The sequence below is a fragment of the Mobula hypostoma genome, chromosome 3 (genome assembly GCF_963921235.1).
Source record: "Mobula hypostoma chromosome 3, sMobHyp1.1, whole genome shotgun sequence".
NCBI classification, from domain to species: Eukaryota; Metazoa; Chordata; class Chondrichthyes; order Myliobatiformes; family Myliobatidae; genus Mobula; species Mobula hypostoma.
Genome location: NC_086099.1, coordinates 54094174 through 54117111, shown reverse-complemented (window position 1 = coordinate 54117111; position 22938 = coordinate 54094174). Strand labels below are relative to the sequence as shown.

Below are 22938 nucleotides of genomic sequence, written 5' to 3'. Positions count from 1 at the left end.
TGTCACGTCCTTACTCCAGTCAAGTCTTGTTCCTTGTACTTCAGTGTTCCTAGCACCCCAATGTGACACTTCCCTGTGCAGTCCATTTATTTTAGTTTGCTTGACATGCTATTTGTATGTGTACTTTGTTGCATTTTGTGCAAGTTCCACTTTTAAATCTGAATTGGTTTGGTGTGCGTGAGCCCCTCCCACAGCAGTAGCGCAATTTGTTTGGCCAGGCTGGTTTCTGTTTAGATTTTGCAATTTTATTCAGGATTACTTTCATTCCTGACTGCAACTCAATTTTGAATTTCTCTCTGGTTTCCATTGATTGAACGATTTCAATTGTTCTTTTAAATATTCGTTATGCTTCCATTAGTATCCATTTTTGAAAGATTCCTTATAAGATTCCACAAATTAAACAATCTCTCATGCATCATTAAGCCCAAGACTGAGCAGACATTGCTCAGACAGTCTCTTCAATTTAACCATGTACATTGAAGTAGACTCCTCTTTGTTTTTGATTCTGCTTATGAAACCTAAAGCTTTCTGCAATGAACAATGCTTTTGGCTCTAAATGTTCCTGCATTACATTTACGATATCAGCAGAGCTCATTTTGGTTAGTTTGGCAGAAGCAGTTAGCCTCTTGTGCATCGGTAAGTTTGGAACTTCCACATGAATGTGAAAATTTGAAATATGCTGATCACATTGGGACAACACACATCAAAGTTGCTGGTGAACGCAGCAGGCCAGGCAGCATCTGTAGGAAGAGGTGCAGTCGACGTTTCAGGCCGAGACCCTTCGTCAGGACTAACTGAAGGAAGAGTGAGTAAGGGATTTGAAAGTTGGAGGGGGAGATCCAAAATGATAGGAGAAGACAGGAGGGGGAGGGATAGAGCCAAGAGCTGGACATGTGATAGGCAAAAGGGGGTTTCTTCCCGGACCTCCTGTCCCATGATCCTCTCGTATCCCCTTTTGCCTATCACCTGTCCAGCTCTTGGCTCTATCCCTCCCCCTCCTGTCTTCTCCTATCATTTTGGATCTTCCCCTCCCCCTCCAACTTTCAAATCCCTTACTCACTCTTCCTTCAGTTAGTCCTGACGAAGGGTCTCGGCCTGAAACGTCGACTGCACCTCTTCCTACAGATGCTGCCTGGCCTGCTGCGTTCACTAGCAACTTTGATGTGTGTTGCTTGAATTTCCAGCATCTGCAGAATTCCTGTTGATCACATTGGGAAAGAGTATTCCTTACTAGACTCTAAGAGCACCTATCTAACAAACTTTTCATATTTTGAAGGTCACTTTTGATACCCATCCCTAACCCAGTCCAATTCACAAATCTCATTTACTTTGCAGAACCTACTCTAAAACCATGTCCAATTGATTTAGTGGTATTTTGCTTGATGTGTTGATGACTGCGGCCTATTTTCCATTAATTTTACATTGTCTAGTTTGTTTTGTTTGTATATATGTTTCATTATCCAAACAAATTTTGTATCTGGTTACATAGGAAATGTTTGGCCTAGGTGCAAATGGGGATCGCATAAGGAGCTCTGACTGTGGGGGTAATGGAAATTACTTAGAACATTTAGGCTGACAACAATGAGCATCCATTTGTGAAAAATAATCCATATTTTTATTTAAAAATGTCCGGAATTTGTTATTATTGTCAATAGCACAAAATGAAAAGGTGTTTCAATGCACTAGTGTTATGGAATGCTCAGATGCAGATTTGTCCCTCATTCCTGTAAAAACAACACTTTCCCTGCTAACTTCTATCATTCCTCAGTTAAGTCACCCTGCAGTTTTGGAATTCTCTTTCTTGTTTTCAAGACTATAATTTTCATCTTTCTGTCACTGTAATTTATTCTAACTCTACAAATCTGTGACATATCTGCCTTTCCCCAGTTCTAACAATCTCTTTTTTAATCTCGAAATTGGTGGCAGCATCTTCTCCTGTGAGACCTCAACTTTTGAGAAATCCTTTCATAAGCTTCTCAGTTTTTTTAAAAATCAAGTTCTTGCGCTCCAGAGTTTTTCAGATAGCTTTATTTTTCATAAAGGCCTGCATGGAATAGATCTTTTGGGGAAAGCAAATAGCCTGTATTTTTTTCCCATATTCTTTGTAATATTAGCCCATAAACAAAAGCTAATATTCTGATTTCTACAAATAGTAAAGAACAGTACTTTCTGGTGTGCTCTTTTGTTATTATTACAATTTTATTATTTTCTTTAGCTTTTTTTTTCATTTTAACCCGATGTTGCTACTAGAAGAGAGCTCTTTAGCTACAGCTGCATGCACCTTAGGAAACCCATACAGTCACAAGGTATTTATGTAAATTCCAAACAGATGACACCCAAGATATTAGCCCAGAACCTGAGTTGAACTCATCTAGTCCCACAATTGTAGAAGATTCCATCTGTCGTCTTTCTCCTGTTCTGCTGCACGCTTGATATTGATCAATCTACCAGGGTGACCATTCCTTAATTATAGGTGTGAAATCTGTCTATCAATTACTATAGCCCTTTTACTAATCTAGTTATTTTTACATTCCAATCCTTTATTTTAAAGGATTTTCTACACTCTTCAACAAGTCTCTTAAATATATCCAATTGCTATCCAACTACTGAAAATAAACTATCACATTGTATCTTATAATTCAATATAGTCAAAAAAAACACTAAATTACCATATGATCTTTTCTGCACAGGTGCTAAAAATAGAATTAATAAACATTGAATTTGTTTTGGATTTTAATATGTGGATATGGTATTACTTCTACAGTTAACAAAAAGTCAAGAAATGACATAGCTGTTTTCTTTTGCAGGTTTTAAGCCGAGAAAATCACTCTCAAGGCAGGTGAGTGCTTATGAAACAATGGGACATATTTTTACTTTGGGCTGGAAATCTCACGATTAGTGCATAGTGTATTTCACTCCACAACAAAAACTGACCAGCTTCTTTGATTATACAGGATCAGTTTTGTTTTCTAATTCCTTCATCTACTGCTCACCAAATATATGATACTGTTTTGCTTTGCACTGATTCCAGACACAAAAACAGTGAAACTATAAATGTTTTGATCAAAGGTACAAAGAACTGTATAACTCTAATTTTTACGAAATAAATCAACTAATTGAATATATCTGCCTATATAATGCATCAAGCTAAAATCAGATTGTCTTTGTCAAAAGATAGGAAAGGACAAAATACTGTATATCTAAAGTTCTTCTATGCCTATTCAGAAACAGCTATTTACTATATAAATTTAACTGATTTTATAGCATATTTAACAATGGTAAATTGTGGACATAATTGTGTTGTCACAGAAGCAATAATTGCCAGAAGTTAAGTTGAAAATATTTAGTATTTTTGCTTATAATAATAGAATTCATGTTGTATCAGTAGCTCAGTAGAGGGAGGGAACATAATAAAATGTTTTTAAAAAAATACATTCACTGCATATGTAAGATGCATACAGATCCTCTTGTGGGATAATAATAGAACTAGGGATCGGACTCTCCAGGAGGCGCTCATGGTGTGAGGTACACTTTGGCTTCGCTCCATTCCCTTTACTTGTTTTAGCTGTAACCACCATTATTTACTTTATCTATACCTACACTAAAGGGTTTATACTACAAAGATATCTTTGAACTTCGATTTTAACTTACTGAAAATACTGACCAGAGGACAAGAAGTTAAAAACGGGAAGGACTCCGGCGGGAACGGGGGAAAAAAGATGGCGATCCCAAAGCATCTAAACAAACTCAATTAACTTTTGAAACAATGTCGAAACTTTTGGAGGATTCACTTAACCAAAGATTTGCCGTGTTTGAAGAAATTTTTGAAGACGATTCAAGATGACGTTAAATCGTTCAGACGCGAAGTTGATCAACAACACATTAGAATTTCAGAGCTAGATGAAGCTGGTCGAAATAGGAACCAAAAAATTGAATTTTAGCTTCGACATCTCAGCAGTTGGAACATTATAAATCAAAGATTATCGATCTTGAAAATCGTTCTCGGCAACAGAATCTGCGAATAATCGGGCTTCCCGAAGATGTTGAGACGGGCGATCCTACTAAATACTTTTCTAAATTGTTAATGGATGTGTTTGGTCCAGGAGTTTTGGGATGCCCCTCCATTGTTAGATCGCGCCCATCGTACATTACACCGCAAACTTTCCAAAGAATTTAAACCGAGATCTGTCATTGTCTGATTTCACTATGTTCATATTAAGGAACAAGTAATACGAGTTGCTCGCCGGAAAGGTATGATCGATTTTCAAAGTTTCAGGTTTCACATCATTGAAGGTTTCAGCCCGGAAGTATTGAAGAAATGGATGGCTTTTAAACCACAGGTGTCAGAACTCTATCGTAAGGGCTTCAACTTAGTGTTGCTGTTCCCAGCATGTCTGAGAATTATTCTGGCAGATAAATCTCATCGTTTCTTTAAAATTCCGGACGAATCTCAAAGCTTTCTTGACAATCTGTCTCCCTCTGCTAAGAACTAATTAACGCATTGTTCTTTTTAAAAAACAAAGCTATTATTCAGCTTACTGATTTAGATTTTTATAATTTGAGAGTTTCTGATTTGGTTTTGTAGTGTAGGTATTTTTTGTATTTTTGAATAAAGATATTCTTTTTTCGTTAGTATTTTTCACTTTTAATCTTTTTGCTTTTGAGAGTAATTAAGTAGTAGATTTCGTGTTTGATTTTTCTTTGAAACTTAACTGAAGAAGTATTACGTCTTAAGATGGCGGATTGCTCTCCTTCTCAGAATTTATTTTTTCTTGCTGCGTCATTTCCGATCATTTATATATGAAAATTTAATATGAATTGGCGCTAGGTGTCTTTTTTTTGAAATATGAGTAAGAAGAAACTATTTTACGTTTGTACTTGTAATCTTTTCTTTACATTTATAGTAATTGCTGTTTTACTTTTTTGACCACGGGTGGTGTTTTTTAAGAAAAACATATTTCTTTTGGGTTGCCTTCTGGAGAGATGGGATTAGATTTAGCAGTGGCCACTTTCTGGCTTTATTTCTGAGTTTTTGTGAAAGGGAGTGGTATTTTTGTTCTTATTTTTAATTTAGATTTTTTCTTTAAACAGGCTGACTTGAAACTACCAAAATGTCCGAAATGTTGTGATTTCCGGTTCCTCTGTGATCCTTTCTTCCTCTTCCGGGGTCATGAGTCTATATTCTGGTTAACCCTTTACATACCTTATGCTCAATTTCAGTACTATGGATAAGATTACTAATTTGGTTCCTTGGAATACAGATGGTTTAAACCACCCGATTAAGTGGTAGAAAATTTTTAGAGTATTCCATAGGACGAATGCTTATATTTATACTTTATACTTTATTGTCGCCAGACAATTGGTACTAGAACGTACAATTATCACAGCGATATTTGATTCTGCGCTTCCCACTCCCTGGATTACAAATATTAAATATTAAAAATAGTTAAAATTAGTAAATATTAAAAATTTTAATTATAAATCATAAATAGAAAATAGAAAACTGGGAAGTAAGGTAGTGCAAAAAAACTGAGAGGCCGGTCCGGATATCTGGAGGGTACGGCCCAGATCCGGGTCAGGATCTGTTCAGCAGTCTTATCACAGTTGGAAAGAAGCTGTTCCCAAATCTGGCCGTACAAGTCTTCAAGCTCCTGAGCCTTCTCCCAGAGGGAAGAGGGACGAAAAGTGTGTTGGCTGGGTGGATCGTGTCCTTGATTATCCTGGCAGCACTGCTCCGACAGCGTGCGGTGTAAAGTGAGTCCACGGATGGAAGATTGGTTTGTGTGATGTGCTGCGCTGTGTTCACGATCTTATGCAGCTTCTTTCGGTCTTGGACAGGACGACTTCCATACCAGGTTGTGATGCACCCTAGAAGAATGCTTTCTATGGCGCATCTATAAAAATTAGTGAGGGTTTTAGGGGACAGGCCAAATTTCTTCAATTTTCTCAGGAAGTAAAGGCGCTGGTGGGCCTTCTTGGCAGTGAACTCTGCATGGTTGAACCAAGTCAGGTCATTTGTGATATCGACCCCGAGGAACATAAAGCTTTTGACCTGTTCCACCTGCGCACCACCGATGTAAATTGGGTCGTGCGGTCCGCTACTCCTTCTGAAGTCAACAACAATTCCTTCGTCTTGCTGACGTTGAGGGATAGGTTATTGTCTTCGCACCATGCCACCAGGTTCTTAATTTCATCTCTGTACTCAATCTCATCAATACCGGAGATGCGGCCTACAATTGTTGTGGCATCATCAAACTTGTATATTGAGTATGACAGAAACTTGGCTACACAATCATGGGTGTACAGTGATTACAGCAGGGGGCTGAGTACACAGCCTTGTGGGGCACCGGTGCTCAGAGTGATTGTAGAGGAGAGCTTGTCCCCTATTTTTACAGCCTGGATCCTGTCTGTGAGGAAGTTGAAGATCCAGCTGCAGATCTGAGTGCTAAGGCCCAGGTTCCGGAGCTTAGGAATCAGTTTATTTGGAATGATGGTATTAAAGGCAGAGCTGTAGTCAATGAAAAGGAGCCTTACGTATGCGTCTTTATTCTCCAGGTGTTCTAAGGAGGAACGTAGGGCCAGAGAGATGGCATCTGTTGTTGACCTGTTGCTCTGCTAGGCAAATTGCAAAGTGTCAAGGTTGACCAGTAGGCTGTGGTTGATGTGTGCCATAACCAATCTCTCGAAGCACCTCATAGTAATTGATGTCAGAGCCACAGGTCGATAGTCATTCAGGCATGCCACCTTGCTGTTGCTCAGTACTGGGATTATCGTTGCCTTCTTAAACACGAGAGGACCTTAGGCTGAAGCAAGGAGCAGTTGAAGATGTCAGCAAACACTCCAGCTAGCTCGCTTGCACAGGCCCGGAGAACCCGTCCCGGGACGCCATTTTTGTATTTTCATACAAGAAACTCATGTGCAGAAAAAGGATAATCAGCGTTTTTTAAGGCTTTGGAAGGGCCAACAGTACCATTTGAATTCACAGGCCAAAGTAAAAGGCGTTTCTATGTTTATAGACCCTTCAATTTTGTTTGTGTATTATGAGACTATTTCAGATTCGAATGGTAGATTTTTGTTAATTACTGGTCTGTTATTTAACAGAAAAGTTGCTATGGTTAATGTTTACGCTCCAAATGTTGATTGTCCTGAATTTTTAAAATATCTCTTTACATCACTTCCTAACAAACGATTATATGCTGATTATGAGTGGAGATTTTAACTGTTGCTTAAATCCCTTGATGGATAGATCTATGTCTAATCAGGCATTCCCAAACAAATCAGCTACTCTTATTAACTCTTTTATGGTTGACTCTGGAATTTCAGAAATTTGGAGATTTCCACATCCCAACGATAAAGAGTTTTCATTCTTTTCACGTGCATATCATTGTTATTCTAAACTTTATTACTTTCTTATTGACTCTCGATTAGTTCCACTTGTTACTGACTGCAAATATGACTCCATTGTTGTCTCCGATCATGTGCCATTGAAACTATGGATTAAGTCAATGGATATATCTTCTAGTACTAGACAATGGTGATTTAATACCACTCTGCTCCAGAACTCGGACTTCGTTAATTTTATTGAGGAACAGATTAATTTTTTCTTCACAACGAATTTTACGGAGGGTATTTCCAGCAGGGTTCTATGGGACACTTTTAAAGCATATATTCGTGGACATATTATTTCATATTATGCTGGACTGAAAAAGTGAACTAATGAGGAAATACTTAAGCTGGTTGACAAGATCAAAGAAATTGACAAGAAATACTCTATCACTCCTAATCAGGAGCCTTTTAAAGAGAGAGTCGAACTTCAAATGGGACATAGTCTATTACTATCATCTTCGATTGAAAATCAATTAATTAAAACTAGGAGTCAATTCTATATACATGGTGATAAAACTGGCAAACTACTGGCTAATCAACTGAAATCGGCTTCGGTTAAACACCAGGTTAAGATTCGTAAAAATGACGGTACTCTGATGGTTGATCATGATGAGATAAACAAATCGTTTCAAGAATTTTATACCTCCTTATACCAATCAGAATTTCCTGATGATCGCACTTTAATGCATGAAGTTTTAAAGAAATTGAATATTGCAAAATTACCGCTTCGTGAACGTTTAAAACTGGGTGTACCTATTACGGTAGAAGAAATAAAAAATGCCATTTCTTCAATGAATTCAGGTAAAGCACCTGGTCCAGAGGGTTATACAGTAGAATTTTTAAAATCCTTCTCTACTATACTTTCTCCTTGGTTATGTAGAACCTTTAGGGATGCAGTGTCTATAGGTAAATTACCTCAATCTTTTTATCGAGCTTCTATTTCCCTAATTCTTAAAAAAGATAAGGGTCCTACTGCATGTGCATCTTATAGGCCTATATCTTTGCTGAATGTGGATTCTAAGATTTTTTCTGAAATATTGGCAACGAGATTGGAGAATGTATTACCTCAAATTATTTCTGTTGATCAGACTGGATTTATTAAAAATTGTTACTCCTTTAATATTAGATTAATGAATATTGTTTATACTTCTTTACCTAGAACTCCAGAATGTCATCTTATTGGACACTGAGAAAGCTTTTGATAGAGTCGAATGGACGTATTTGTTTAATACACTTGAGAAATTTAATTTTAGTCCGATATTTTTATCTTGGATTAAATTGACATACCTTACTCCTTTGGCTTTGGTATTTACCAATAATCAAAGATCTCCCTTTTTTTCAGTTATTTCGTGGTACTAGGCAGGGTTGCCCTCTTAGTCCATTATTATTCGATATTGCCCTGGAACCGTTAGCTATTGCTATTCGTGACTCTTCTAATATATTTGATATTACCCGTGGGAATGAGATACATAAATTATCACTATATGCAGATGATTTACTATTATATATTTCTAACCCTGAGAAATCCATTCTGGCAGTATTATCCTTGCTTGCTCAGTTTAGTAGATTTTCTGGTTACAAATTGAATCTTGGTAAGAGCGAACTTTTTCCATTAAACATGCAGGTTCCTGATTATAGATGTTCACTAGTCAGATTGATTACTAACTATTTTACTTATTTGGTGGTTAAAATTGCTAAGAGACATAAGGACCTATTCAAGCTCAATTTCTTACTGTTAATTAGTCAGGTGAAACAATCGCTTACTAAATGGTCCCCATTGTCTCTATCATTGATTGGCCGAATCAATGCTATTAAAATTATTATTTTACCTAAATTTTTATATTTATTTCAAGTGGTACCAATTTTTATTCCTAAATCTGCTTTTGATACTATTGATTCTAAGATCTCCTCTTATATATGGCAGAATAAAAAATCCCAGGTTAAGTAAAAAATATTTACAGAAGTCCAAGAAAGATGGTGGTTTAGCATTGCTGAATTTAAGATTTTATTACTGGGCAATTAATGTTCGATATTTAATATTTTGGATACAAAATTGGGATATAACTCCAAGTCCACAATGGGTAAACCTTGAAGAATACTCTGTACAAGGGTTTTCATTGGTTTCTATTTTAGGAACTTCACTTCCCTTTGTATTTTCTAAATTGAATAAACAATTGGTTAATCCAATAATTAAACATACATTACGATTATGGTTCCAATTTCATATATTTTTTGGTTTGAACAAATTCATATTATCAAGCTGTATTATATCTAATTTTTTTTTCCAACCCTTGGTTATGGATCAAGCCTTTTTGATATGGAAAATGAAGGGTATAACATGTTTCCATGATTTATTTCCGGATAACTGTTTCATGTCTTTTGAACAGTTATCTAATAAATATAATTTGCCCAGATCCCATTTTTTTAGGTATTTACAAATAAGAAACTTTTTAAATACCATGCTACCTATGTTTCTGATTTCACACTCTACTGATATCTTAGACAAAATTTTAGGTTTAAATCCTTATCAGAAGGGATTAATAGCAATTATTTATGATACAATTATGAAAATACAGCCAGGTACATTTGATAAATTTAAAATGAATGGGAAAGGGAACTTCAACTTTGCCTACCTATAGAGAAATGGGAAAAAATCTTTCAATTAGTTAGCTCTTCCTCTATATGTGCTAAACATACGCTGATACAATTTAAGGTACCGCATAGGGCTCACGTGTCTAAAGATGAACTAGCTCGTTTTTACTCCCATATAAATCCTATTTGTGACAGATGTCACTCTGAGCTGGCTTTTCTGTCTCATATGTTTTGGTCCTGCCCTCACTTGGAAAAATTTTGGAAAGATATTTTTGATATAATTCAATAGTTTTGCGTTTTGATTTACAACCCCATCCTATTACGTCAATTTTTTGTTTGCCAATGACAGAGCATAGATCTCTATCCTCTTCAGCCTGTCGGATGATCGCATTTGTTACACTAATGGCCAGAAGATCCATTTTATTGAATTGGAAAGAGCCCAACCCCCCCCCCACTACATTTCAATGGTTTTCCCAAACTATATCATGTTTAAATTTAGAAAAAATCAGAAGTGCCATTTTTGATCCTTCGGTTAAATTTGAAGAGACTTGGAAACAATTTATTCAACATGTTCGTATGATGTAGTTTGACCTTTTCCGAATCCTTTTTATTAACTTAGAATATATGAATAGAGGAATGGAGCTGATGACATTAATGAATGTATCCGATCTAAAATATTGGTTCAGCCTTGTTTTGTTCTGTTTGCCTTTTTTTTGGGTTTAGTCATTAGTTTTTTTGGGGGAGGTTTCTGTTTTTTGGGGGGGGGGCTTCTTTGTAATATCCTTTTCTTTTTATTTTTTTTCCCCATGATTAACTATATCAAGAGTTTGGAAATCTATTACTCTTGTACTATGTGTAGTCTTTTTTTTTGTATATGTTTAATAACAAAAAGGTAATTCCATTCTCTTTGTATCACTTGTTATTATGTTTATGAATGTGAAAATTAATAAATTAAAAAAGGAAAAGAAAGAACTAGGGATCACTGTTTAAGAGGAGTTTAACACAAGGTAGATAATGTAATTTTTTTTGTGTCAGAAAGTCATGAGTCCTCCGAACTGTTCTTAAAAGGGAGGTGTAACCAAGAGTATTTCATATTTTTATGACAGTTGTGTAGATTCTTAGAAAGCAAAGAAATTAAAGATTACTGAAGGCTGTGATGTGGAATTGAGGCTAAAATCAATTTGCTGTAAATTATGGAAATTATTTAAATGTGAATGGTGTGTATCTGCTCCCTATTCATTTATTCATATGTTTGTATATTAAATAACATAACTTAAACCCTTCATATAATTTTGATAAGTGTAAGGTAAAGCGTTTTGGGAAATCAAACAGTGGTGAGACCCATGCAGTAAATAGCACGATGATCAGGAATGTTGGTGAACAGCGGAACCTTTGGGTGCATGTCTGTAGTTCACTGAAAGGAGCAAAAGCAGAGAAATAAGACAATACAAAATGTCATAAGGCATGCTCATCTTCATAGGCTATGGTATAGACTAAAGTTACAAAGCACTGGTTCAACTACTAAGTGTTGTGTCAGTTTTGGCTGTCACATTACAGAAAGGATGTGATTGTGTTGGAGAGTGTGCAGATGGGATTCAACAGAATGTTGTCTGGATTGAAGAACTTTACTTATGGGAAAAGATCATATAGACTGGGTCTGTTTTCTCTGGAGTGAAGAAGACCTGATGGAGACATATAAAATTATAACAGGTATAAGGTAGATCTTTTCCCATGATAAGGGTATCAGAAACAAGAGGGCAAAGATTTAAGGTGAGAAGAAGATATTTTAAAGGGGATTAGAGAGTTTTTTTTACACAGTTGATATTTGAAACTTGCTGCCAGACGAGATGGTGGAGTCAAATGCCGTCACTACATTTAAAAAAAACATTTGGACAGGCACTGACATAGAAGAACATTGGGCAAATGGAATGTTGAATGGTATGAAGGTTAGCATGGATGTGGTGAACCAAAGAGTCCATTTTTGTGCTGTGCAAATGTATGACTCTATAGCTCTGTGACTCTATGTTTGTTTATATCTAATACTGTTCAAGATTCCTTCAAAACTACTACAGAAAAATTGCCTGGATAATTAGTGTGCAGCTGCAAAATAAACTTTTGTAATGTAATTTCTCAATTAATGTAACAGCTAGTGGGTCGAATAATTTACTTAAAAAGTATTAATTATATGTACATATTTGGCTTCCTGAGTTCATTTATACCTCTGTTTTTGTCACCTTCAGTTTCAATCACAGTGGATTCCAGTTAACTGGGACAGGCACTTATTTGGGATAACTAAACGAACAAAAACTAATTGAGAAAATAAACCATTTGTTTATTTGGAACAAAATGCCACTTAGCTGAGACAGAAGACTTGCTGAACAGTTTCTAACTAGCGTTAGACGTGTGCACTTGTGTATCCGTTAGACACTACACCATGCTTAGAGCGAACAGTTTTTAAGTGGCGTCAGTTGCATGTGTTTGTCTTCATAAAGCAGTGATATTTGGCGAGGAATAACCAGTAAGACAATTCAGAACTGTTTTGTTCACCGCAGCTTTAAGCTTTCAGGCTTGGAGATGGCGGAAATGCTGAGAGTGAAAATGAAATGATTTCACTACTTCAAGTTAGGAACTACAAAGCATTTGAAGGTATCAGCAATCGTCTTGAATGTTACAGTGAAAATGAAGATTTGAAGGATGCAATCAGGGAAAAGATTGTATGAAGTCAGTCCATTATCTGCACTGATTTTGTTCATTTACAGTCAATCAAAAGGTCACAGCAGTATACACTGGATGAATTCCTCCGTTGATAATTATTAGTAACTAATACATAGTTTTATAGTGCTGTCATATTATTGGCAGTGTTCTAATTTGTTCTGCGATTCATTTAAATACATGTTACTCACTTAAATGATAGTTTGTCTTTTTTTATATACCTTTTTAATTTCCCGTGAAACTTTGGCTAATTGGGAGAGCCACTTAATTGGAACAAAATGTACTGGTCCTGATGTATCCCAATTAACTGGATTCCACACTATTTCAATTATTTCTTGGCTAGTCTGCTTCAGCCATATAACTTCAGCTCATTCAAATTAATGCTGCACGTGTGTAACTGTCATCAGTGTGTTTTAATGATCACTTACTCCCCTCTGTGTGTAATTCACCCACCAACATTACACATTACTTTATCTCTCCAGTATGCTCTTCCATTGCCCACTTTTGATGCCCTTGCCACCTAAACTCCAACTTCAGTTCCATTTTTCATTCTCCTTCGTTACCTTTAAGACACACCTTAAAACTGAAATAAAAATAGAAATGCTCAACAGGTCAGGCCACTTCTATGGGGGGGAAAAAAGTTAACTTTTCAAGTCCTGAACCTAATAGCATACCTCTAACATTCACAAAACTTTATTGATCAATGTTGGATCAGAAAATTGTGATTCAACACCTTCACTAAAATATTTAAGGAGCTATTTGAACTTGCAAATAAATAACTATGAAAAGAGAAATGTTTGAATAATTTTTTCACGAGGAATCACATGTAACTTACAGGATTTAGAAAATATGCTTGCAGAAACTCCTCCAGTATGGAAAGGCTCTTCAAGACTCTTTCGAACTCTGCATGATAGGGGTGAGTAAAATTCTCTTGATAACTTGTTACCACTTTGTTATTCATTGTGAATTTATGATAATTGAGGTCATAAAGAAGGGATATTTATGATCAAAAACAAAGAAAAACTGCAAATGCTGGAAAACTGACATTAAAATACAAAATACAGGAATTAATTCCTCTGAAGAAAAATCATTGAACTTAAATGCTAATTGTTCACTCTCCTCACCTTACCAGATGATTATTTCTGGAATTCTATGATTTTATTTATGTGTATGCTCAACAATGTTTAATTGGCTTTGCTCTTTGGGTACCACCAGCCTTTTTATAATTCCATTGAAAATGCATACATTTAAATTAAACTCCATTTATAACAACAACAGTAGGTGCATCAACAGGAGCCTGAAGCAGAGGATTTTTAAGTGGAATACTTGCATTATGAGAACTGCTTATAAGTTCATTGTAGCTGAAAGTTTTTTTTTCTTACCTTTTTTTTTCATTTTAATAGTTGGGAGAAAATCTCTGTCACATTTCAAGATTGCATTCCATCAACCAGAATCTTGAGCTGTAAAAGTTTTAAAGTTACTCACACAGTTAGTTTTGTTGAACTTCAAAACTTGATATCATGTTGTCCAACAAAATCACAATTATGTTTATACTTAAGTAAAATTATTCCAAGGCTCTGTGAAGACACAACTTGGGAATTGAATACTAAGCCCAGGAAAAATCTAAAAGATAAAACTGAATATTTAGAGGAAGTTTTTAAAGGAGAAGAGAAAGGAAGAAAGGCAGTGGGTCGAGAATGGTGTATCCAGAATTGTGGATACAATGTAAGAAGACTCTGGGAATGATGAAGTGAAAGGGAAGTGGACAAAATGTACTATGTGTAGAGTTTGTTCAGGATGTGGAGAGCCCATGAAGTGTTAGAAGATATGAAAGGTAGAATAGTTGCTTTGGAATAAGGCCATAATAAGATTTGGAGCTTAATGCCTGTAGTGAATCCAAACAGCATCAGTGACCAGGCTTTTGGTGAGTAAATGCCATTTCATAACACTTTCACCAACATTTTTCGTCACTTTTTGATAACTGAAAGTTCGCTAATGGGACAGTAATTAACTGAATTGTATTTGTCATGCTTTTCCTGTGGGCAAGGTATATTTTAGACAATTTTTCCATTTTGCTGAGAAGAGGTCAATATCGTCATTGTGTTGGAGAATCTTGACTGGAGATGAGGTTTGTGCTGGACCTGGAGCATAAGTCTTCAACACCCCAGCTGCAATGTTGTTAAGCTCCATATCCTTTGCAGCCAGTGCTTTTAGCTATTATTGCTAACTTGTGAAGTGTTGAAACAATTCAATTTAGTTAAAACCTGGCTTCTGTGAGGGGAATCTCAGGAGACAGAGCTAGATCATCCCATTCAGCACTTCTTACTGATGTTTACAAACTCATCAATCACCCTTGCTTTTTGTTCTCAGTGTGGATCCTGCATCATTAAGAATAAATATCTCCATGGGGTCTTCTCTCCATGGACATCACCATTCTCTGCTGGATGTTGCAGGTATCCAGAATCTGGATCTGTTCTATTGTTTATGAAACTAATTAACTTTACCTCTTGCATGTTGTTTATGCTGTCTAATATCAAAATAATCCTGTGCTGTAACTGATAGGTTGGGATTGAACATAGAACAGAACAATAACAAGCACTTAAGCCCTCAATGTTGTGCTAAGCTAATTAAACTAGTAATTAAAAGCCTAACTAAACTAGTCCTTCCTGCCCATACAAGTTCATATCCCTCCATTCTATGCATATTCATATGACTCTTTAAAAGTTTCTTAAACTTTTGTGGTTGTAGTGGTCGTGTCTCTGGCACTGAGACTGGACCCTCAGCTCAGAAAGGAAGGAGGGAAAAGAGGAGAGCAGTAGTGATAGGGGATTCGATAGTTGGGGGACAAATGAGAGGTTCTTTGGGAGAGAGCGAGAGTCCCGGATGGTCTGTTGCCTCCATGGTGCCAAGGTCCGCAATATCTCGGATCGAGTTCTCGGTATTCTCAGGAGAGGCGATGAGCAGCCAGATGTCGTGGTCCACGTGGGGACCAATGACATAGATAGGAGTAGGGATGAGGTCCTGAAGAAGGAATATAGGGAGTTAGGAAAGGAGTTAAAAAGCAGGACCTCAAGGGTGGTAATCTCAGGATTGCTGCCTGTGCCACGAGACACAGAGGGTAGGAACAGGAAGTTATGGCAGATGAATGTGTGGCTGAAGAGTTGGTGCAGGGGGCAGGGGTTCAGATTTCTGGATCACTGGGATCTCTTCTGGGGAAGGTCTGACTTGTACAAAAAGGACGGACTGCACCTGAACTGGAAAGGGACCAATATCCTGGCGGGCAGTTTTGCTAGAGCTGTTGGGGAGGATTTAAACTAGTTTGGCAGGGGGGTGGAATGAGAATGTGAGTGCAGAGTTTAGGGTAGAAGGACAAGGCCATGATGCTATGTGTTCTGAGTTGGTGAAGAAGGACAGGTTGGGGACAAAACATAAATGTAGCCAGTTAGAGGGGTTGAAATGTGTCTATTTCGACGCTAGGAGTATTAGGAATAAAGGGGGTGAACTTAGAGCATGGATCAGTATATGGTACTACGATGTTGTGGCTGTTACTGAACCTTGGCTGGAGGAGTGTGAGGTGATGCATTTTGGAAGGACAAACCAGAAGGCTGAGTACAGGTTTAATGGTCGGTTACTTAAGAGTGTGGATGAACAGAGGGACCTTGGGGTTCAAATCCATACATCCCTCAAGGTCACTGCACAAGTTGATAGGATAGTTATGAAGGTCTGTGGGATGCTAGGCTTCATTAATAGGGGGATTGAGTTCAAGAGTAGAGAGGTCATGTTGCAACTCTACAAATCTCTGGTGAGACCACACTTAAGAGTATTGTGTTCAGTTCTGGTCACCTCATTATAGGAAGGATGTGGAAGCTATGGAGAGGGTGCAGAGGAGATTTACCAGGATGTTGCCTGGATTGGAAAACAAGTCTTATGAGGCAGGGTTAGCAGAGCTGAGACTTTCCTCTTTGGAGGGTAGAAGGATGAGAGGGGACTTGATAGAGGTCTACAAGATTATGAGAGGCATAGATAGGGTGGATAGCCAGTACCTGTTTCCCAGGGCACAAATAGCAAACACCAGAGGGCATATGTACCAAGTTAAGGGAGGGAAGTTTAGGGGAGACATCAGGGTTAAGTTTTATACACAGAGGGTTGTGGGTGCCTAGAATGACTTGCCTGGGATGGTGATGGAGGCTAAAACATTAGGGGTATTTAAGAGCTTCTTGGACAGGCACATGGATGAAAGAAAAATAGAGGGTTACGGGGTAGTGTGGGTTTAATACTTTAAGGAATATATGGGTTGGCACAACATTGAGGGCTGAAGGGCCTGTACTGTGCTGCAGTATTCTAGTGTCTAGTGTCTAAACACCCGTATTATATTTGCCTCATTCCAGGCAGCCACCACTCTCTGTTTTAAAAAAAACCGAAGTGCCATGTACATCTCCTTTGAATTCAACCCCTCTCACCTTAAATATGTACCCTCTCATATTAGACATTTTGATGCTGAGTAGAAGGTACTGTCTGTCTATTTATACCTTTCATAATCTTATACCTTCTAATCTAGGAACGTCCTGGTAAAGCACCTCTACATGCTGACATCCTGCACAAACTTTCCACGTATTCTCTCTTATGTTGTAACCAGAACTGAATGCAACACTCAGGTTCACAAAAATGATTCCAGGATTGAATGCCCTGTCATAAGAAAAGCGTTTGATGGCTCTGGGCCTGTTTCACTGGAATTCAGAAGAATGAAGGGTGACCTCATTGAACTCTTATCAAATGGGGAAAGGTCTTGATAGAGTGGACGTGGAGAGGATGTTTCCTACGGTGGGAGAGTCTAGGACCAGAGGACACAGCCTCAGATTAGAGGAGCGTTATTTTAGAACGGAGATGAGGAGGAATTTCTTTAGCCAGAGAGTGGAATTCTATGCCACAGGTAGCTGTAGAGGCAAAGTCTTTATGTATATTTAAGGCAGAGGTTGATAGATTATTGATTAGACATGGTATGAAGGGATATTGGGAAAAGGCAGGAGGTTGGGGCTGAGAAGAAAATTAGATCAGCCATGATGAAATGGAGCAGATTGGATGGGCTAAATGGCCTAATTCTGCTCCTATATCTTTAGTGTAGATGCTGCCTGACTTGCTGAGTTCCTCCAGCATTTTGTGTGTGTTGCTTTGGATTTCTAGCATCTGCAGACTTTCTTGTTTTCATACTTCGTTAGTGTATTTAATAAGTTATGATTGGTCCCTGGATCACTAGTCTGTTTCTTGATTCCAGAACCAGCATGGGGTATTAGGTCCTTTGGGAGGCTACTGCAGCCTCAACAGCACTTCTCTTGGTTAACGCATGCATCTAATATATAGGTGATATCATTGTCCATATCTTGAAATTTTCAACAAATCAAGGAATTATTCTAGATTAGATGTCATAGAAATTGTTTAAAATCTGCAAAGGGTAAAAGTGTTTGAAAAATATTACTTTTATATGGAGGAAAATTTATCGAATATAAAACATCTTTGGTCTTTATGAAAAGTTCTGTCGTAGCTGGAGACAAATATCTAAAAGTTTTAAGTCATTATTTCTACTGAAAAATGGCGTAACCTTCAGGAAATACAACAATAAATTTTGAAAGAATCATGGGATGTATTTTTCCACTTTTACGCAGTTGAGTTTTGCATTAAAATAGCTTATGGTGTTTTCTATTTTTTTTAAGATAAAGTAATACTTGATCCTCAAAAAAGAGTTTTGTGATTTGACATCGGTATTTTGAATTATTGGAACATTTGGAAATGCTTATATTTACTGTACAAGTTTTATCTAAATTTGTAAAAGTCAATTTTCCAAACAAAAGTGTAGTCTATTGTAATTTCAGGAACATAATCCATCAAAGTAATTGGAAAAATGGTAAAATTACTGTGATTTTCATACCTTTGGTTGGAGTTTGTGATTTTAAAAACCTTAAATTTCCAGAATGTTGCTCATTGTTGAGGGATAAAGCTGCTATTAGAGCTTTGAAGAGTTATTCCAACACTGTGAATACCTGTGATGTAGGTACTTTTCCACACCAAGACCGAATGGCTGTGTTGGAACTGAAACTGAGCACCAGAACTAGGTTGAAACCTGTTAATCCTGGTGTTGAGTTTCAAACCAAAGCAAAGTCACTCACAAAGGTATTATGTTGGCCGTCAAACAAACATCATTTTTACGTAGATGGCCTTGTGAAGGCACTCGAGAATGCCTAAGTCTATTTGAGGTCCCTGACTAGCAAGACTTTTTTTATGTTCTTAATTCTATTCACAGTAATCAGTATTAACTGTTAGAATAGCATTGAGTTACAATGTATGTAAGAAAGCTTTTTGTGAGGTGTTGCTGTGGAATTTTTCAACTTAACGACATCTATTTAACCTTCTGTCTTGTCAGTGTCGATTATTTGAACAAGAATTTAAAGGCATTCACAAAGAAACACAGCAACACTTTGTAATTCAGTAGGCATTAAGTATTTTCATTTATATAAACATTGATTATACTTGGAGGGAATATAGTCAAAGAGTAGTAATATCACACTCATGACTGGAGGAAAAAATTTTACATTTGAATCTGCAGGTTCATATATAATCATACAAGACCAAATTTATTGAGAATGTATCTATTACCCAATCTATTTCAAGCTCTTGCATGAATGAATTTTGCACGATTTTAAGGTGTGGTGTCACATGCCATTTGATACCACCCTGCTAGCTCACAGCTTTCATGTTTATGCACATCATATTTCAAGATGACCTAAGTGCAAATATTCAGAACTGTGCAATCTCCATAAGCAATAAAGTTAGGTTTTAGATTAAATTCCTTCCCATTGTGAGTTATAGAGAAACTCATTAACTTCAACATCTATTTTTTTTTTAAATTTGTTCAAAAAGTTGATATGTGTTTAATCAATCTTGTGTTCTATCTAGTGATATTAATACAGCTTTGTTACCCATTCTCTACTACTACTGCAAAAGGTATAGTTCTACAGTGTTTTAATCTTGAGCAAAAATGTATATTTCAAACAATAATTATCAGTTAATCAACTTGCATTTAGGTCACACAATTATTTACAAAAGGGCAAATAGCACAAAATATTTTTCATTACTGCTTACCAAGTTTTGCTGCTCAGGTCAGCTGTTCAACAAATATCAGGTGTTCAATGAGCAATTTACAGTCTATTGAGTTTCAATTGTATAATACACTCAAACATCCAAGTAATATAAGATACCTTTGCAGTATGATCTTTGTACATTGATTAATAAACAATGAGTTGCCTGATACCAGCACTTCCAATGGCCTATTTTTTAGAACTATAGACAAGGATAACATTCTTTTCTAAGGTACTCAAAAGGCACTTCACTGGAATGTAACGAAACAAAAATTGACACCAAGCCAAAGGAGACTTCAGAAAGGGTGACCAGAAACTTGGTTGAGGACAAGAGTTTGAGGAATGCTTCAGGGAGTGGTAAAATGAAAAATATGGGGAGGGATTTCAGGAACTTTAAGTCTAGGCAGCTGCATGTTTGGATGACAGTGATGAAGGTGTGAAAGAAATTCTGAGTAGGAGGCACAGAGTCAATGGAGATACTTTTGAGCAGATTATCATAGTAAAACCATAAGACATATGAGCAGAATTAGGCCATTTGTTCCATCGAGTATGCTCTACCATTCTATCACGGCTGATTTATTATCCGTCTACACTCCATTCTCCTGCCTTCTCCCTGTAAACTTTGATACCAGGCTAATCAAGGGCCTATCAACCTCCGATAACTTGGCCTCCACAGATGACTGTGGCAATGAATTCCATTGATTTTCCACCCTCTGGCCAGAGAAATTCCCTCTCATTTCTATTCTAAATGGGCATCCCTCTATTCTAGACACCCCCCCCCCAAAACTATAGGAAAAATTCCCCTCCACATCCACTCTATTTAGGCCTTTCAGTATTCAGTAAGTTGCAATGAGGCCTTAAGACTTGTATTAAACATTGTTCATGATTCCAAGTTTACATAATTTATCTCTAAATCTATGTCACATTTACTGTCTCTTATTACCTATTCACATTGCATAGCATCATCAGCTAATTACAAAAAATAGCCATTTCATATTAATACACCCATGAGTATGTGGCTAGGTACAACTCAACAGCATCTATAAATTAACTAATGACGCAAATATTGTTGACAGAATTTCAGATGTGTACAAGAGTGAGATAGATCAGCTGGTTGAGTGGTGTTGCAGCAACCTTGTGTTCAACGTCAGTATAACCAAGGAATTGATAGTGGACTTCAGGAAGGGGAAGTGAGGGAACACATACCAGTGCTCATTGAGGGATCAGAAGTGGAAAGAGTGAGCAATTTCAAGCTCCTGGGTGTCAGCATCTTTTGAGGATCTATCCTCTTTCCAGTGTATTGATACAATTACAAAAAAGGCAAACCAGTGGGTATGTTTCATTAGGAACTTAAGGAAATTTGGTATATCACCAAAGACACTACCAAATTTCTACAGATGTAGCGTAGAGAACATTCCAAATGGTTGTATCACCAGAGGGGCCATTGCTCAGGACTGGAAAAAGCTGCAGAAAATTGTAAACTCATTCAGCTCCATCATGAGCACTAGCCTCCCCTCCATTCAGGACACATTCAGAAGATAATGTCTGAAAAAGGCAGCATTCATCATTGAATTAAATTGACTTCATTTCTTACTTCCTTCTTATACATGAGTAAAAATCTTTACGTTTCCATCTAAATGTGCAATGTGCGATTTATAGTAATTCATAATAAATAGTATGTACAATAGGATGGTCAATATAACATAGAACAATTGTGTCAGCATGAATTAATCAGTCTGATGGCCTGGTGGAAGAAGCTGTCCCGGAGCCTGTTGGTCCTGGCTTTTATACTGCGGTACCGTTTCCCGGATGGTAGCAGCTGTAACAGTTTGTGATTGGTGTGACTTGGGACCCCAGTGATCCTTTGGGCCCTTTTCGCACACCTGTCTTTCTAAATGTCCTGAATATTGGGAAGTTCACATTTACAGATGCACTGGGTTGTCCGCATCACTCTGCAGAGTCCTGTGATTAGGGGAAGTACAGTTCCCATACCAGGCAGTGATTAAGAACTCCCATCACTCAGGATATGACTTGTTCTCATTTCTACCATCAAGGAAGAGGTACAGGAGCCTGAAGACACAAATGTTTCAAGTACAGCTTCCTCCCCTCCGCTGTCAGATTTCTGAATGGACAATGAACCCATTAACACTACCTCAGAATTTTCCTTTTTTTTCTTTTTGCCCCACTTATTTAATTGTGTGTGTGTGGAGTAATACATCATCATCATCATTAAGTACCACGTCGTATGATGTAGGTGATCATGATCCCATCCATAACCATGACTGTTCTTGGCAAATTTTCTTACAGAAGTGGTTTGCCATTACTTTCTTCTAGGCAGTGTCTTTACAAGATGAATACAATAGAGTATTTTAAGACAGGGGTCTCCAACCATTTTTGCACCACGGACTGGTTTAATATTGACAATATTCTTGAGGACCGGCCGATAGGGGCGGGGTGGAGGGAGGGGGGGTGGGTGTTCAAGTAGGATTGCCAACTTTCTCACTCCCAAATAAGGGACAAAAGTAGCAGTCAAATACAGGACACTTGTGTTTACCCCAAGAAAGACGACTATGACCATGAAGCCTTGCACGGGCACCTGTGTGCGCATGCGTGTACGTGCTGATTTTTTTTCTACAAATCGGTTTTGGCTTGATCTTCCCGATTCTGTTAAGTGAAACTGCACTGTACATACATTATTTCTACTTTATATAGGCTGTGTATTTATCATATCATTCCTGCTTTTACTATATGTTAGTGTTATTTTAGGTTTTCTGTGTTATTTGGTATGATTTGGTTAGGTTATTTCAAGTTCAACAGTGCGTGACAGGGAATGAGGAAAGGTGCAGCTGACTCATATCGTTTCATATCGCCAAATCATATCATTTCCTCGCAGCCCGGTAGCACATGCTTTGTGGCCCGGTGGTTGGGGACCACTATTTTAAGAGACTCTTATATAGGTACATAGAGTTTAGAAAAATCGGGGGCTATGCGTTAAGGCAATCCTAGACAGTTTCTAGAGTGGTTACATGGTCAGCACAACATTGTGGGCCAAAGGGCCTGTAATGTGCTGTAGGTTTCTCTGTTTCTAAGACTGATGACCCCGGCTATTATCAATGCT

The 22938-nt window shown here is 37.4% G+C and overlaps 1 protein-coding gene across 4 annotated transcripts in view; it reads left to right on the top strand.

The window, feature by feature from the left end:
- micu3a (mitochondrial calcium uptake family, member 3a) overlaps positions 1-22938 on the top strand; it is a 183058-nt gene that overhangs the window by 72790 nt on the left and 87330 nt on the right. For all 4 annotated transcript variants that reach the window (XR_010017352.1, XM_063043059.1, XM_063043058.1 and 1 more), the window contains exons 3-4: positions 2808-2839; positions 13528-13606. Coding sequence is in view for 3 of the 4 variants with exons in the window: in XM_063043059.1 (XP_062899129.1) it covers positions 2808-2839; positions 13528-13606 (111 nt within the window). In the remaining variant the exon portion in view is untranslated. The remainder of the gene's footprint in view (positions 1-2807; positions 2840-13527; positions 13607-22938) is intronic.